The sequence below is a fragment of the Takifugu rubripes genome, chromosome 10, assembly GCF_901000725.2.
Source record: "Takifugu rubripes chromosome 10, fTakRub1.2, whole genome shotgun sequence".
Lineage (NCBI taxonomy): Eukaryota > Metazoa > Chordata > Actinopteri > Tetraodontiformes > Tetraodontidae > Takifugu > Takifugu rubripes.
Genome location: NC_042294.1, coordinates 11782901 through 11800031, shown reverse-complemented (window position 1 = coordinate 11800031; position 17131 = coordinate 11782901). Strand labels below are relative to the sequence as shown.

The 17131-nt window shown below is 50.0% G+C and overlaps 3 protein-coding genes across 3 annotated transcripts in view; 2 read left to right on the top strand and 1 right to left on the bottom strand.

Annotated features, from left to right (window-relative positions):
• Positions 1–494: 494 nt before the first annotated feature.
• gcm2 (glial cells missing transcription factor 2) lies at positions 495–6071 on the bottom strand. The gene is made up of 8 exons (XM_029842754.1): positions 5753–6071; positions 4024–4087; positions 3691–3879; positions 3512–3624; positions 1996–2121; positions 1670–1926; positions 1341–1578; positions 495–1269 (listed from the first exon to the last, which is right to left on the bottom strand). Exons 1-8 carry the CDS (start codon positions 5843–5845, stop codon positions 997–999), a joined length of 1353 nt encoding a protein of 450 aa, XP_029698614.1. The 5' UTR covers positions 5846–6071; the 3' UTR covers positions 495–996.
• Positions 6072–6688: 617 nt separating this feature from the next.
• sycp2l (synaptonemal complex protein 2-like) lies at positions 6689–14701 on the top strand. Its single transcript, XM_029842733.1, has 24 exons — positions 6689–6723; positions 7848–8009; positions 8148–8261; positions 8388–8486; positions 9223–9247; positions 9331–9410; positions 9510–9598; positions 9678–9712; positions 9787–9929; positions 9995–10047; positions 10121–10166; positions 10232–10324; positions 10393–10465; positions 10551–10693; positions 10802–10913; positions 11134–11186; positions 11535–11604; positions 11695–11810; positions 11881–11923; positions 12847–13055; positions 13170–13264; positions 14264–14363; positions 14432–14490; positions 14567–14701. The coding sequence occupies exons 1-24, from the start codon at positions 6721–6723 to the stop codon at positions 14619–14621; spliced, it is 2070 nt and encodes a 689-aa protein (XP_029698593.1). The 5' UTR covers positions 6689–6720; the 3' UTR covers positions 14622–14701.
• Positions 14702–15009: 308 nt separating this feature from the next.
• The window catches only part of LOC101066394 (guanine nucleotide-binding protein G(olf) subunit alpha-like), a 5200-nt gene continuing 3078 nt past the window's right edge, over positions 15010–17131 (top strand). Inside the window, exons 1-5 of the mRNA XM_003977214.3 lie at positions 15010–15237; positions 15512–15682; positions 16438–16510; positions 16772–16826; positions 16902–17021. Coding sequence (XP_003977263.2) covers positions 15547–15682; positions 16438–16510; positions 16772–16826; positions 16902–17021 — 384 coding nt within the window. The 5' untranslated portion in view covers positions 15010–15237; positions 15512–15546. The remainder of the gene's footprint in view (positions 15238–15511; positions 15683–16437; positions 16511–16771; positions 16827–16901; positions 17022–17131) is intronic.

The window sequence follows — 17131 nt, the reverse complement described above, 5'->3', positions numbered from 1 at the left end:
CAGTGTGAGAGGACTCCTGTCCTGACGTGTTCTTGTCAAAACAACATTTATTTCTCATACAGACTGAAAACACGGACTCTTTGATCTTCCGTTGCATTGTCCCTAAACGGGGGTGGGGGGGGGGGGGGGGGGGGGGGTCCAACTGAGGAGATTAACAGAGATGTTGAGGATCAAACGACTGACGACTGATTCCAACTCATAAGTGAGCATTAGTGTTTATTTCAGATCTTTACCTTGAGATTTCAGTGTATCAATAACGTTGATTATATCTTCGCTATCAGATTACCTCATTTTCGTGATCCTTCGGAGACGTTGCTGCGGGTGATCGCAGTGTTGCGCAACCTAAACAGATCTCAACAACTGAGTTCAGCCTCGCCAGTGACGACGGAACCTTTTAAAAATATAAATATAAATGTGAAGAGAAGCCTGGACTTTAGGAGCCCTTTACAGAGAGAGTCGCCTTCACTTCAAGAGGAAAGAAAAAAGGTTGCAGCTTGTTTTTGTGAAAGAACTTTGTCACCTCTTTAATCAAGAAATGAATTTTCTTGTCTCATCAGTGTCACTCTACAGGTTTACAACTTCAATAAATAAGCCAGAAGATGTGAAAACCAGGAGAGAAGCTTCACTCGCTCCCGTTCAAAAAGGAAAAAGACAACATTCTTTTTCTTTCTGAGGTCTTTTGTGGTTCAAATTTATCTCTGAACAATGGAAACAGCTCGATTCCAAAATCCAGAAGCTATCGTGAGTCTGATGATGCTGAAAGAAATGACCGACGTTTGGAGGACAAAAAAACAACAGACAAACCATGAAAACACAAATAACACAGGTTGTGGGGTCCGGGTGGCGGTGAAGACGCTGGATCCAGACTCTCGTTCCAGGTATTCTTTACTTACAGGGTCCTTAAATACAGGAGCTGAGGGAAACAAAAGTCCAGAAATGTCTTCAAAAAGGTTCTAGTGCACCAACAATGGTTTGTCCTGGTGCTCCCGGAGCTCTTCAGTAGTCCTCGTAGCGGTACGTGTTGGGGTAGGTGTAACGGTAGTCGCAGCCATCGGCTCGCTCAGTCTTGGTTTGTAAGGGTTCCGGCTGAAAGGACAGGGACTTGATGACTCCCCCGGGCTCCTCCATCACCTTGACCTCAGTGGAATATGAAGAAGAGGCCTCGTCCAACAAGGTGGAGCAGCTGGGTAGGCCTGGTGCTTTGGGAGGGGCACAGGACTGGTAGGACGGAAGGCCAGATGGAGGCTTCGGACACGGTTGATAGGACACCTGAGGAGGACAGGCCAAGACTTTAATACCGTGATGAATCTGAGCGTGTCGGAGCCTCGCGTGGGACTGACCTTTGTGGTGGTGGTGATGATCGTTTGCAGCGCTGCTGGAGACCCAGGGGCATTGCTGGGGTAGCGGCAGGGGTAGTCCGCACCGTAGTAATGGTGGTTGTCACCATAGGGAGTGGAACTCTTCAGGAGGTCCTTCCAGCCTGCAGGAGGTTTCCCTTGCGGGTCAAAGGAGGAGGACGTGGAAAGAGAACCCGATGATGGCGTGGAGGACGAGGATGAGCCCAAAACTGGAGCGACCCTGCACAGAGTTCATGATCTCGTTCAAAACCTGGTTTCAAATCTCAGCATTTTTATCAAACCCATTTATGTGTCCAGCACAGCAGTCTAACCTGGGGTCACAGAGGTCAGAGGTCATGGGATACGAAGGGGAGGTCAAGTATCCTTGAAATTCATAGCCAGGGCGGCCCATGTAAAGCCTTGGATTGGAAGGCTTCTGAATTCCAGATGAAACATCCCCAAGGGAATTATGGGGGTTGTAATATGGTTCTGGGCTTTGGAACGCTGGATAATGTTGTGGGAAACTTGGCTCGATGAAGGAGATCCTGTCTGATGAGTCCACACAGGAGAGGAGGGCCGGGCCGAGAGCCTGAGGAGCAACACACACGCATGAACACCCCAACCCTGGAACGCTGCTGTGTGTCCGTCGGTAGCTCACCTGCGTCTCGATCAGGCGCCTCTTGGGAGTGAACGGAGGAGAGTTCACTCGTCTCTTCACCGAACTTCTTCTGGCTTCAGTCTCTGACTTGGACTCTGGTCTGGGATGATCGTGGACTCCTTTAGCCTGGACCACACAAAGGAAAGTTTGTGAGGAGTTTCTGGAATCGGCTTCACCTTCATCTGTGATATCAGGACCCACAGACGGTCTCCATCTCTATGTTGGTGCAGAACATGTGAAGATCTGAGTGAGGCCATAAGGTTCTACCTGTGGAGACCTTTAATGTCACATTTATAAACTTCAGGCGTGGACGGCGGTGAAATGTCTCAACAAATCGCCCAGAAGAGAACATTTTCTTCAAAGCTGATAGTCGATGGACATCCTGCATGAAGTATCCAGCACCTGTTAACACGCGTCCGTCACACCTGGTTTGAAGGTTTTATGGTCTGATATGAACCCAAGTTGACTCATCAAAATCCAGTTTAAACTAGCTCAGAATGATCTTCTTTCATGTTTAAATGGTAAAACTGCAGCTCAACGACCACAAACACTGCTGTTAACCAACGAGCATAAACATCTGTCACATCTGGAGGATCCTCTGCCTCAGTCGCCACGTGATGTTCTAATGAGTCTAATAAACCAGCTGAAAAGGTCCTGGGCTAACGAGGTGTGAGGATCCTTCTCTTCATGTGTGGATACGACAGAGGAGCGTCTCAGTCAGCGTCTGGTCTCCATCTTCACGTATCTTCTTCAGGTCAGAGACTTTGTTCAAATAATCCTCTAAGCGGAGATGTTCATGGATGTCAGGATTCAGACTCTCCATCACTTGGTTGAAGCAACTTTAGCAACATTTGCAGCCTCCAGCCTTCTTCACTTAGTCGTCACTCCTGGATTTGGGACGTGTTCGGATGTTCTTCTTCCTGTCCAGCTCTGTCAGGGTGGATGGAGACATCTCTCCAGATATGTCTGAGGTCCAATTAAGGCACATGCTAATTGCTAATTTCCCTGGTGGACACCCCCTAAAGGGATCAATAAAGTAATCTTGAATCTTGAATCTTGAATGAGATGTGTCTATTGTCTCCAAAGATGATGAGTAGTTGTTTCAGCACATGGGAAGAGGAGCTCAATTTCCCCAGATTGGTGTATTTGGTCGGACAACCAGCTGTGAGGGGATTCTGATTCCTCCTCCACTAATAAAGGAGCCCAAGAGAACCTTCAGAGCAGCAGAAATGTCTTTTAGTCTTTTCCAGACGTGTGTGGGTTCAGTCCAGTCACTGAGCTCATTGGTTCGCTAGCCATCATGGAAGCTGGAAGACCTTCTATTCTGGATTCTAACATACGGCTGCATGGTTCTGAACGTTCTGACTGCACTGCGCTCATCTGGGTTTCATGGTTCCTCGTGTTCTCCATCCTTATTTCGCCTTTCAGATCTTCTGTGCAGCAGCAGCAGCAGTTTTCATACGTTTGCTAATGTATGTTTGCAGTCTGAGCTTCAGTACAAGCTATCGGTGCTGACCTGAAAGAAGATGGCCTTCCCGTCCACCCTCCAGAAGTTGGTAACCGGGTAACCGCTGTGACCACGACACGGCAGCAGCTCCAGCGTAGCGTTACAGCTGGGACACAGCTTCTCTGAAATGCAGTTTGGTTAGATGAATGTGAGGAGGCGGGGCAGGAACTGGTTCTGGATCCACTTACTCTGCTGTTTCTGCCGGGCCTTATCGCAGATGGCCGGGCGCAGCTGCAGCCGGGAGCCGTCCGGCAGGCTGCAGCCGCGGGAGCAGATCACCACACCCAGGCAGGACTTCTTCAGGATCTGGCAGTTGTGGTTGTTGGTGTTCCTCATGGCCCATCCAGACAGATGTCTCTGAGCATTCTTATCTTCCGCTGAAAACAAACGGGACACTTAGCTGGAGTGCAGGCTAACCTGTTCCTGAGGGGGGCCGTCACCAGCCAACTGGGATGGGTCACATGGTAACCAGACCCTCAGCAGGTCATGATGTCACTGTGTCAGCGTGTGAACGTTCTCACCACTGTAGATGAAGCGGACGTAGCCGTCAGTCCACTCCTGGAACGAGTCGAACTGCTTCATGTCCTGCAGAGAGACAGGCAGACAGGCAGGCAGAGAGACAGGCAGACAGGCAGGCAGAGAGACAGGCAGACAGGCAGGCAGAGAGACAGGCAGGCAGGCAGAAGAGGCAGACAGAGAGACAGACAGGCAGGCAGACAGACAGACAGACAGAGAGACAGGCAGGCAGACAGAGAGACAGACAGACAGACAGACAGGCAGGCAGGCAGGCAGACAGGCAGAGAGACAGGCAGAGAGACAGAGAGGCAGACAGGCAGGCAGGCAGACAGACAGACAGACAGACAGAGAGACAGAGAGACAGGCAGGCAGACAGAGAGAGAGACAGACAGGCAGGCAGACAGACAGGCAGAGAGACAGACAGACAGACAGAGAGACAGACAGGCAGAGAGACAGACAGACAGACAGACAGACAGAGAGACAGACAGGCAGGCAGAGAGACAGACAGACAGACAGAGAGACAGACAGGCAGGCAGGCAGGCAGACAGACAGACAGGCAGAGAGACAGACAGACAGACAGAGAGACAGACAGGCAGGCAGACAGACAGGCAGACAGACAGTTTGAGTCATATTAAAAGTGTCTGATGGATCTTTTAAACCTGCAGAAACACCTGAAATGACGCTTAAATAACGATAATGTCATAAATCAACATAAATCAACACAACGTCCGGATCTAATCAACAATCCTCACTGCTAAACACAAATAAACAGCAATAACATGATAATAATGAGGCGGAGGGATTATTGACGACTGCGCTGGAGTTTAATGATAATTAACGATTAGTCTTGATACAAAGGTGATGATATTGATCAGCGTCGGAGCGTTTACACGTTTTCAGTGGAAATAGAAATATAGAAACCAGTTTTTACTGTTTGAGCAACAACAGAGAGGAGTTGACTCAGCACACACACACACACACGCACGCACGCACACACACACACACACACACACGCACGCACGCACGCACACACACACACACACACACACAGAATCTTTGACTAACCTTGAAATAACATCAGAACATGTTGGGGGGGCACCTGTGGTCACTCTGGTGATCTAAAGGTTCTTGGTTCAATTAGTGTGTGTGTGTGTGTGTGTGTGTGCGTGTGTGTGAAACATCTGTTCAGAATATCAGAAAATTCAGATCAAATTTTTGCTCAATAATAAAAAAAAAAGGTAATAATAATAATTTTTGTTTATTTTATAGTAACTTTTTCACTGATGTTTTTAATTATTTGAACGTTACTGAATGAGGCTGAACTGTTGAAAGACATCAAACATTAACGTCCAAATCTAATGATTTCATAGATTTATGTCTGTTATTAATGTCTTTAATGTAAATGCACAATGTTGCAGTGACGTTTCGGGTGAAACAATTGTTGCATTACTACATTTTTAATGGCTCATTTTGACTGAACAATCAAACGTTGCTGCATCTGAAAACTGATAATCAAAGTTTGACATCGGAGTAAACGTCACGTGATCAATACTTAACCAGCTAAAATCATCCTCACGAGCTAAAACGGTGATTGATTAACGTCCTGTGAAGTTCACAAAGACTCAAAGTGTTTCAAAAAATGGACATTTTAATCAAATGTTTCATCCAAAGTTTGATCATCCTGATTCAACTAACGACTTCCGTCCATCGATTATTGATTATTAATCGGGTTACCTGCGGGAGTTTAGGGTCGTTGATGTCCCACGTGAACTTCATTCCGACGGAACACACGCAGTCTGAGTCCTCGCGCTCCTCCGCTCGTGACATCCTTCCGATCGCGATTCTGATCCTGATCCTGATCCTGATCCTGGTCCTGGTTCTGATTCTGATTCTGATTCCGGTCCAGTTCTGGTTCCGATCCAGATCAGTTCAGAAGGTTGAGGCTTCAGAACAAAGAGAACGTGCGTCTCGCGGCTCGTCGCGTGCGGCTGCAGTGAGCCTCAGGTAGGACCGATCAACAGGTGAGTGCAGAGGCGCGAGGAGGGTGGAGGGGGGGGGGCAGATGCTTGGAGTGGGTGGTGTTTTGGGAGGCTGGGGGGGGGGGTGTAGGCAAAGATCGGCCGAGATATTGAGCTAAGAGGAAATAATAACAAGTTTCTTTTATTTTACACGCGGAATCACATCAAAGGAACTGTTACACACACACACACACACACACGCACACACACACACACACACAGCTCTTGTGTGTGTGTTGTGCAAACACTTCTGTGTTTCTCCTAAAACAAATAAACTCATTTGTCATCAATTAGAGGACACGAGGACACGCGTAACGTGACCTCACCTGCACAGGTAGAGTCTGTGCGTGTCCCAGTCCAGTCGGTCATCTTCCCCCTCTGCACCAGCAGAACCAGTAAGTGTCCCAGTATAAGAGACCGGCCCAAGACTCCAGTGAATAATCATAGGATTGCCTTGTGTACGTGTTATTGATTATAGATTCCCCATTTTTGTATCTCAGTTGTGAAGAAAAGAGAGATTTATAGCGGGAAACAGATGCGCGCGGCGCTGAAGCCTCGCTCCTTCCTTAATTGATTGATAATTGATCACGTGCCCCGGTTGCAGCAGTGCGCCTGCGCATTTGCGAGCGCGTTAATTGCGGGCAGCTGTGCACGCGCTCCTCACACGCAAAGACGGGAGACGTGATGGTGAGTGAACCTATTGATGGATTCAGCCTCTGATCAGAGGCGGTTCGAGCAGTTTCAACTGAAGCTTCCAGATGTTGAGTCGACATTAAAAATGAGATCAATCAGGTCGATGGGATGAAACAGGCCGGAAACAGCCCGCAGGGTTCTGGCGGTTGATCCCATGTGGCTAAATGGGATCAAGACGCCACACTGGGTCTGTGTGCCTACAGGGCGGCCATCTTGGTACAGTGCTACTGGCTTCTCTATAGAGGAATTAAGCTTCTACACAATTATCATAAATCACACATTTATAGGTTACAAACATCAGCTATTACAGTCATAAATGGAACAAAAGCAACTTGAAAACGTTTAGCTACTAATTTAAAACACTATACTGAAGTATGATATATAATAAGCTTTATAGTTATCATTGTTTCATTATAATGGCATTGCTACTATTATCAGTTAATTAGCAGTTAATTGAGCGGAGCGGAGTCCACTGGCTCTCCTGCTTTCCTGGAAGCTTTTGTCGGTAGTTGATAAAATAGAATAAATATAATGCAAGTTTTGGGCCTCAGAAAGTGGACTGTACTTTATTCAGAAACATGCAGACACTTCTTTAACTGATCCCAAACTACACAAAAACTACACTTATTGATTCCTAACGTCACATTTTAACCAACATTTTGTCTTGGATTAGTTATTTAAGCAGCAATCCCCTGTATAATAGGCTGGAAGTGTTCCAGGGTTGCTATATAACAACCTGTATTATCCTTTACTTGCATCTTACCTATGAAAAGTGTTCCCACAACATTTGGGCTGGATGTTCTGCTCATTAGAGCATCCGTATGCAGCACAAAAGTCCAGCATGTTTTCAGTTTTGTTGGAAGCTTGTATGCCAATAACATTAAGTAAAATTTGTATTTGGGTAGTAAAACCATTATTTTTGAATTATCCAATATAGATATGTGTGATGTTTTGAGCAAACTTGGTAATTGAGTCCAACGATCGTGAGTAAGTCTACTTTGAGCCCCTGCTAACCCTGTACCAAGATGGCGGCGCTTTCCGTCCCTCCACGTGTGTAAATGTCTGGATTTGTTGCAGCCTAGGGCGCCCCCTAGAGTCCGTCTGTATGCACTGACCAGCAGGTAAAAGAATCGCTGAAATTAGGTGTGCGCGTGTTTCAGCTGGAAGTGAAGATGGAGGACTGTCTGAACCGGGACGATCCTGCAGGACTGGTGTCGGTTCTGCAACACGAAGGTCTCACCAGCAGCACTCTCAACAGACTGAACCAGCTGGTTACCCGGGTAAGAGTGTGTGAGCGTGTGTGTGAGCGTGTGTGTGAGTGTGTGTGTGAGCGTGTGTGTGAGCGTGTGTGTGAGTGTGTGTGTGTGAGCGTGTGTGTGGTGATGGTTTTTGATACGTGAGAGGATGTTCTGTTTCAGGACTTGCGTGAGCCTGGTTTTAGCCGGGTTCTGACTGTGATGAAGACTTTGGACCTTCTTTCGGAGGACCGGGCCCACCTGCAGACCCTCGTCAGCCAAGGGCTCACGGCCAAAGTAACGACGATCCTGCAGAAACAGCGTTGTGTGTGTGTGTGTGTGTGTGTGTGTGTGTGTGTGTGTGTGTGTGTGTGTGTGTGTGTGTGTGTGTGTGTGTGTGGGGCTCTGACGCTGTGTGTTCAGGTGCTGCTCTGGTCGGAGGCGCTGCATCATGTGATCGTCTGTGACAGAGACGCTGAGAACCTGCTGAGCCTCACAGACGCCTTCTTGGACTTCTTCATGGTGGGAGCTGCTGACGGGGGGGGGGCAAATAAGGGAGGTTATTGCTTTAATCTCTCTCCCCCTCTCCCCCCTCCTTCTCCTCTCTCTCCTCCCCCCTCCCTCTTCTCTCTCCTCCCCCCTCTCCCTGCCTCTCTCTCCTCCCCCCTCCCCCTTCTCTCCTCTCCTCCCCCTCCTCCTCCCGCTTCTCTCTCCTCCCCCCTCTCCCCCTGCCCTCTCTCCCCCCCTCTCTCCTCCCCCCTCTCCCCCTGTCTCCTCCTCTCCTCTCCTTCTCCTCTCTCCCCCTCCCTCTCCTCCCCCCCTCCCTCTTCTCCTCTCTCTCTCCCCCTGTCTCCTCCCCCCTCCCTCTTCTCTCTCCTCCCCCCTCTCCCTTCCTCTCTCTCCTCCCCCCTCCCCCTTCTCTCTCCTCCCCCTCCTCCTCCTCTTCTCTCTCCTCCCCCCTCTCCCCCTGCCCTTCTCCCCCTCTCCCCTTCTCCCCCCCTCTATCCTCCCCCCTCTCCCCCTGTCTCCTCCCTCTCCCTCCTTCTCCTCTCTCCCCTCCCTCTCCTCCCCCCTCCCTCTCTCTCTCTCCTCTCCTCCCCCTCCTCTCTCTCTCTCCTCCCCCTCCCTCTCCTCCCCCCTCTCCCCCCGTCTCTCTCCCTCTCTCCTCCCCCCTCCCTCTCCTCCCCCCTCCCTCTCTCCTCTCTCCCCCTCTCTCCTCCCCCTTCTCTCCCCCCTCCCCCCTTTGTCTCTCATGCAGTTGCTGGCTCAGTCTTCTCTCCCAGGTTAGTTTACCATTGCTGTCATCATGTTTTTCCTACTAACCTGACCTGTCTCACCTGTATCGATGCACCCGTCTGTGTCTTAGTCAGTCAGCTGTCTGTGGTTCTCCTCCATCTGGCCCAGCTTGCACTGGAACCAGATCTTCCCTTCCCAATGAGGCTGGAGGTAAAAAGCTTTGCCGAGTTCATATTCAGAACCAACCAAGCCGGTCGACCCAGAACCTTCGGGACGTCCCGATCGGTCACTGGTGTGTTCTTGTCTCAGGCCATCAGAACCTTTAACAGCATCATGGAGGGTCTGACTCGAGAACAAAGGAGGCCGATCCAGAACAACCACAACATGGCTGATGTCATGTATGTAAACGTGACATTCAAGTGTCTTTCTGCTGTCGTGAGCACACCTGTGCACCTGCCGCTGACCTGTCTCTGTCAGGTGTCAGATGGCAGCAGCCCTCCAGACGGTGGGAGGTCAGGAACCTTTCCGTCTGCATCGATTCCCAGGTGAATTCTCCCCTTGATGCTTTGATGTGCGGCTGTTTCAGACTATGAGCTGCAGGTCAGCCTGTCGGAGGCTCTGTGTCGCCTGACGCCCAGGAAGCAGCGCGACCACAGAGCCCGTCGCTGGTTCTCCAGCTGTGACATCAGCGCTGCCTTCTGTGACATCACGGACAAAGACTTCGAAGTGGTCAGTGGTCAGCCGGTAACTGCCTCGGCCCTCAAACCCTCTGACCCGTCTCGTCCGTCTCTCAGGACTGTCGCCGGTTCCTCAACTTCGTCAACAGTTTCCATGGTGACCACAGAAGGTGGTTTGTGTGTCTTTAACCACGTGAAACCAAAGGGTGTGAGTCTAATTGGCTGCTGCGTTCTGTCGTCCAGGGTTTACACCTTCCCCTGCCTGGCGGCGTTTCTGGGCTCCACCCAGGTGAAACGTGCCTCTGCTTGTTCTCTCGACTGTTTCTCCCCGACTGAACCACGCTTCTCCTGCAGCTCTTTCCTCCCAAGGACGACAAGCTGGAGAAGTTCTGGATTGATTTCAACTTGAGTTCCGAGTGTGTCAGCTTCTTCGTCGATGATCCTCAGGTACAGTCGGTACCATTATCAGATCAGTCACAGACCACCAGAGTGGAGTCTCTTATTCTTGGTTCGAGGGTTTTCTGTGGGGGTCCATCCACCTGCTGAGGGAGGCGGTGGATCACTACAGTTTTCAGCTTAAACATGATGGTCAGTACTAAAGCACGTCTGATCTGATGCTCCCTGATGCATATAAAACCGGTCTCAGCTCGTTCCTCTCGCTGGTCTTTCCCAGGATGCATCGGGCTGGAGGCCATCTTGAGGGTCCATCTGAACAAGCCCATCACGCACCACAACTGCAGTGGTCAAACCGTGGCGCTGACCTTTGACTCTGAACACCATGAGCAGCTGCAGGAAGCTGCCAGGAGAGTCTTTAAGGTGCATGTCGGTTCCACTGGTTTCCAGTAAAACCAAACTAATGCACTGAACCCTTTCAGTCAGGAGATGTTTGGACCTTATTTTATTTTTTTTGGACTCTGTTAACAGGAGGTGAGGTGTTTCACCGACGTGGAACAGACCGATGGTACAGTGCGGGTGCCCAACGTCAGTTGTAGAGTCTACAGCAGGAAGAAACCCAAGGAAGAAAGTCACCTGAAGAGTGAGTCTGTGGGCTCAGGGGCCCCCCTGGTGGACACGGATGGTATTACATCTCCATTGCATTAGTCACCTTCGAGGCAGAATGTTTTTCACCTGTGGTTCTGAGCTCACCTGCCCAGCACCCATTACAGTTCCTGTTCCCTACATGCTAACCAGAACTCTATGACCCCTGACCATTAGCAATCCTGACTTTCTCTCTTCTGCTCTTATTCTCTCTGCAGTTTTGCCTTTGTCCTCTCCAAGCAGCGGTGATGAAGACAACAGTGTGGTGAAGGTAAGATGATGGGAAACACCTGATTCTTGATCAGAGCTTTAAGTGGGCTGGTACTGGTATCTGCTCAATCCTGTCTTCGTACCCTGTCCTGTTGCATCCATCTCTGATTTGTGAGAGATGGACTCTGACGGCTGCACTACATTACCCAGTGTGCACTAGTATGTGGCGCACACCTGCCCCTTGTATGCAAAGAATTTTCTTTTTAAAAATGAGCGCCACGCTCTCATCGTGTGCTGGTTCTGACCGCCCACCACCTAATTTACCTGCCGAGGGTTGAATAAGGGGAGGATTTCTTCCACTTAAATCACCGTTATTGATTGATTTGCCCAGAGAAACTGTTGTTTTCAGAATGTGAACAGGAGCCGAGCAGAGCTCCAGTTCGATCAGCTGAGAACATCAACACCAACGTATGAATCCGGTGAGACTGACAAACTGACACGAGAAGGGTCAGATCTACAGACAAGACGTGCACGTACAAGCGTGTCTGTTGGTGTGTGACACGATACAGGCGCTGACAGGAAGGGCTCACCGACGGAGGACGCTTGGTGTCCTGTAGGGGAGGGGCTAAACGTCTCGCCAGAGAAGACGCAGATGTTTGGAGGACGCAGCACTGCTGTAAGAAAGGTGTGTCGACATTTGGGCTCTTTCTACTGGGACTCAGATCAGAGTTCTCACCTGCTGGTTTCCTGTCCAGGAGATCTTTGCTTCCAGCAGGAAGAGAGCTGCTGCAGATTCAGGTCGGTATGATTCCGTTCCTCCGTTTACAGAAGAGTGCTAGAGGTGCTAGAGGTGCTAGAGGTGCTAGAGGTGCTAGAGGTGCTAGAGCTATTAGAGCTGCTAGAGCTTCTAGAGCTACTAGAGCTATTAGAGCTATTAGAGCTATTAGAGCTGCTAGAGCTGCTAGAGCTGCTAGAGCTGCTAGAGTTATTAGAGCTATTAGAGCTGCTAGAGCTGCTAGAGCTATTAGAGCTTCTAGAGCTTCTAGAGCTATTAGAGCTACTAGAGCTATTAGAGCTGCTAGAGCTATTAGAGCTACTAGAGCTTCTAGAGCTTCTAGAGCTACTAGAGCTATTAGAGCTATTAGAGCTTCTAGAGGTGCTAGAGGTGCTAGAGCTATTAGAGCTGCTAGAGCTATTAGAGCTGCTAGAGCTATTAGAGCTACTAGAGCTATTAGAGCTTCTAGAGGTGCTAGAGGTGCTAGAGCTATTAGAGCTGCTAGAGCTATTAGAGCTACTAGAGCTTCTAGAGCTATTAGAGCTACTAGAGCTGCTAGAGCTATTAGAGCTGCTAGAGCTATTAGAGCTGCTAGGGTTACTAGGGCTACTTCTCTTTTAGCTCACAAACACAGTTATAAGTTTTAGGACTTTGCCAAAAACGGGACACGGAAGTTAACTTTTGATTAGTTGCTTCCTGTTTGGCCGTTAAGAGAAAACGTAACGTTTAGACAATTTTGTTCACACATTATCTTTGTCTTTCATGCACTATACAGTATACATGTATACTACACACACACACGCACACACACACACACACACACTATATACACTTTTTACGATCTAATGTCAGACAGTTAATGTGTTTGTATGCCCCAGCACTAATGCTCTTCTGTAACCATGGATACTGTAATCTCATGAGTTGAACTGGCTCTGTGAACATGAAGGGTACCTGTCCGACACACCTGCGGCTGAGCCGGCCCATAAGAGCGCCGGATATCAGTTACAGGAGGAAGAGGAGGAGGAGGAGGAGGAGGAGGAAGATGAGAGCAAAGTTCCTGCTTTAGCATCGGAGGCGGAGCTAAAGGCAGACCTGAGCAGAGGCGTCATGACCGCTTTCAAAACCTTCAAGATGCAGTTAGAGGAGCACTTCACCGTCAGTTGTAGTTATATATTTTTATATTTTATATTTAAGTTTGATCACTAATAGGTTGGCCAATATCAGGCTCCGGGTATTAATCATGAAACCTAATTAAGAGACTGTTTTCAGGGCTGCTGGCGAGACGTTGAGGCCGAAGTCCTTCGGTCTTTGAAAGACTGTCAGCAACAGGTTTCAGCCCTGCTCGCTGCTGTCCATCAACAAAGGTACCACCCCCTGACACACCTGTCCATCAACAAAGGTACCACCCCCTGACACACCTGTCCATCAACAAAGGTACCACCCCCTGACACACCTGTCCATCAACCAAGGCACAGCCCCCTGACACCTGTCCGTCAACAAAGGTACCGCCCCCTGACACCTGTCCATCAACAAAGGTACCGCCCCTGACACCTGTCCATCAACCAAGGTACAGCCCCCCTGACACCTGTCCATCAACAAAGGTACCGCCCCCTGACACCTGTCCATCAACCAAGGTACAGCCCCCCTGACACCTGTCCATCAACAAAGGTACCGCCCCCCTGACACATGTCCATCAACAAAGGTACCAGCCCCTGACACCTGTCCATCAACCAAGGTACCGCCCCCCCCTGACACCTGTCAATCAACCAAGGTACCGCCCCCCTGACACCTGTCAATCAACCAAGGTACCGCCCCTGACATACCTGTCAATCAACCAAGGTACCGCCCCCTGACACATGTCCATCAACAAAGGTACCAGCCCCTGACACCTGTCCATCAACCAAGGTACCGCCGCCCCTGACACCTGTCAATCAACCAAGGTACTGCCCCCCTGACACCTGTCAATCAACCAAGGTACCGCCCCTGACATACCTGTCAATCAACCAAGGTACCGCCCCCTGACACACCTGTCCATCAACGAAGGTACCGCCCCCTGACATACCTGTCCAGCAATCAAGGTACCGCCCCAACACACCTGTCCATCAATCAAGGTATTGCTCCTCTGACACGCATGTCCAGCAATCAAGGTACCGCCCCCCTGACACACCTGTCCAGCAACCGAGGTACCGCCCCTCTGACACACCTGTCCAACAACCGAGGCACCGCCCCTCTGACACACCTGTCCAGCAACCGAGGCACCGCCCCTCTGACACACCTGTCCATCACCAGAGGCACCACCCCTCTGACACACCTGTCCATCACCAGAGGCCCCGCCCCTCTGACACACCTGTGTATTTCTCTAGGTTGTCGTTGCTGCAGACCTTCGAGAACAACATCACTTTCCAGCTGAAGCATCTCCAGGAAGCATCTGCCAGCCTGAGCTCCATAGATGCAGAGATCCTGGTACTGGTACACCTTCTGAAAACTGGACCGGTTCTGCTCAGACCCGGCTTCTGACTCTTGTCTTCCAGAGTTCGTTCCGCAGTGAGACGCAGCGTCTCGGCCTGTTCTGTGAAGACCAGCAGCAGAGGTCAGTCGGTCCTGTTCCTGGCCTCAGGGTCTCATTTGGACTCGTTCCAGACCTGTTCTGGATCTGTCACCCTCAGGCTGAAATCTCCAGTCAGCAAAGACTTGACGTCACCCCGTCCACCGAAGCAGTGAGGAGGGACCAGCCGGACCGGGCCGGACCAGCCGGACTGGGCCGGACCAAAGTGGTGTCCACCAATATTGGGTTTTTCCACCTGAATCAAAAATAAAGAGGTTGTAATCAAACGAGCTTGATTTGGTTTTTCTGCCTTGATGCGAGTGTCACGACCAGGCTGAACCGGGCCAGATTGTTCTGAAGCCATCTTCATGGATCAGCGAGTGTCCTCGCTTTGGGTCTGAACCGGGCCCATTCACATCGCTGGTGCTGGTTTAGGCTCACGTCGGGTTTGTTTCTACCTGGTTGTCGGGCAACAAAGATACGAGGAAAAAACAGTGAATCCCTGAAGAGACCGGACTAATGAGGCAGGTAGGGGGAGCGGAGCGCTCAGGTGCTTCACTGCTGCAGAACCTCTGACAAGAGCGGAGCGCTCAGGTGCTTCACTGCTGCAGAACCTCTGACAAGAGCGGAGCGCTCAGGTGCTTCACTGCTGCAGAACCTCTGACAACGATCACCAGCACCTGCCGGTCCCCCTGAACAGGAGGGTCCTGGAGATGCTGGTTGGCTGAGGCAGATTTCTGTCCTCTTGGATGTGGATGGACAGAGACGGGACGGCTCAGTGATCAGCTGAAGGTAAGAACTACTGGTTTTACTGGTTTGGAAATATAGCGTCGGTGACCCTGGACACAGGTGACCACAGGTGACCACAGGTGTTCAGGTGATGAAGGTTTCCTACAGTGATGATGATGATGATGATGATGAGGGGCATGAAAAGGCGCCAGTTTTCTTCAGGAGCTGATGTTTCACCGGCTCCTCTGACCGACTGGTTGTACTGGTTCAGGTCTGTTGCAGGTCTGTTGCTGGTCTGTTGCAGGTCTGTTGCTGATCTGTTGCTGGTCTGTTGCAGGTCTGTTGCTGGTCTGTTGCTGGTCTGTTCTGGACATGGGCTGTCTGGGGGGGAAGACAGAGGAAGAACGACTGGATGAAAAATCAAAGAGAGAAGCCAACAAGAAGATCGAAAGGCAGCTGCAGAAAGAGCGACAGGCGTATAAAGCCACACACCGACTCTTACTGCTGGGTGAGACGCCCGTCTGCCTCTCTAACCTGTCTGTCTCTCTCTAACCTGTCTGTCTCTCTCTAATCTGTCTGTCTGTCTCTCTCTAACCTGTCTGTCTCTCTCTAACCTGCCTGTCTCTCTAACCCGTCTGTCTCTCTCTAACCTGTCTGTCTCTCTCTAACCTGTCTGTCTCTCTAACCTGCCTGTCTGTCTCTAACCGGTCTGTCTCTCTCTAACCTGTCTGTCTAACCTGTCTCTCTCTAACCTGCCTGTCTCTCTCTAATCTGTCTAACCTGTCTCTCTCTCTCTAACCCGCCTGTCTCTCTCTAACCTGTCTGTCTAACCTGTCTGTCTCTCTAACCCATCTCTCTCTAACCTGTCTGCCTCTCTAACCCGTCTCTCTCTAACCCGTCTCTCTCTAACCCGCCCGTCTCTCTCTAACCCGTCTCTCTCTAACCCGTCTCTCTCTAACCCGCCCGTCTCTCTCTAACCCGTCCGTCTCTCTCTAACCCGTCTGTCTCTCTCTAACTTGTCTGTCTCTCTCTAACCTGTCTGTTTCTCTCTAACCTGCATGTCTCTCTCTCAAACCTGTCTCTCTCTGACCTGTCTCTCTCTAACCCGCCTGTCTCTCTCTATAACATGTCTCTCTCTCTAACCTGTCTCTCTCTAACCTGCATGTCTCTCTCTAACCTGTCTGCCTCTCTCTAACCTGTCTGTCTCTCTCTAACCTGTCTGTCTCTCTCTAACCTGCCTGTCTCTCTCTAACCTGTCTGCAGGTGCAGGAGAATCAGGTAAAAGCACTATAGTGAAGCAGATGAAGATTCTTCACGTTGATGGTTTTAATACCGAGTGAGTTTGCATTTTATTTTTATTGTGAAAACCTACGAAAGTGATGATGATGATGAAGATTAAAAGATGATTTTTGGCTGTTGGTGAACATGAGAGGATGTTTTTGTCTACTTTAAATTCTGCCTGTGTGAATTCATCTGATTTAAAAGCGTCTGAAACCACCAGGACTGAAATTTCGGGAGGTTTTCCACAAATCCAGGTCGATCCCACAAACTGCTGCTGTTTGACTGGTTGAACGTTCGAAACCCTGTTTTCTTCCAGAGAGAAACAACAGAAGATTCAAGACATCAGGAAGAACGTGAAGGATGCCATTGTGGTAGGTCACATGACCCCGTGGGTTACTTCACAGCTATACGTGCACGCTAACGCACGTGTGTGTGATCTGTTTCAGACCATTGTCTCAGCCATGAGCATGTTGACACCTCCGATAGCTCTGGGTAACCCTGGCAACCAGTTCAGAGTCGACTACATCAAAAGCATCGCTCCACTGTCTGATTTTGAATACACAGAGGTACCCCCCCCCGCCCCCGTCTGACACACACACACGCACACACACACACACACTCTCTCTCTCTGCATGGGTTTGTGCTGTGGTCTAACCTCGACCCCTGACCCACAGAG

What these genes read in the sequence shown, in the direction of transcription:
- gcm2 (XM_029842754.1), bottom strand. Translation starts at nt 5,845, where the DNA reads ATGTCACGAGCGGAGGAGCGCGAGGACTCAGACTGCGTGTGTTCCGTC. An exon ending in GGAAGGCCATCTTCTTTCAG is followed by an intron (nt 2,122 to 3,511) that starts GTCAGCACCGAT and finishes TGTGTGGTCCAG; the next exon opens with GCTAAAGGAGTCCACGATCA. An exon ending in TCATCACCACCACCACAAAG is followed by an intron (nt 1,270 to 1,340) that starts GTCAGTCCCACG and finishes TGTCCTCCTCAG; the next exon opens with GTGTCCTATCAACCGTGTCC.
- sycp2l (XM_029842733.1), top strand. An exon ending in TTCCATGGTGACCACAGAAG is followed by an intron (nt 10,048 to 10,120) that starts GTGGTTTGTGTG and finishes TCTGTCGTCCAG; the next exon opens with GGTTTACACCTTCCCCTGCC. An exon ending in TTTTCAGCTTAAACATGATG is followed by an intron (nt 10,466 to 10,550) that starts GTCAGTACTAAA and finishes GGTCTTTCCCAG; the next exon opens with GATGCATCGGGCTGGAGGCC.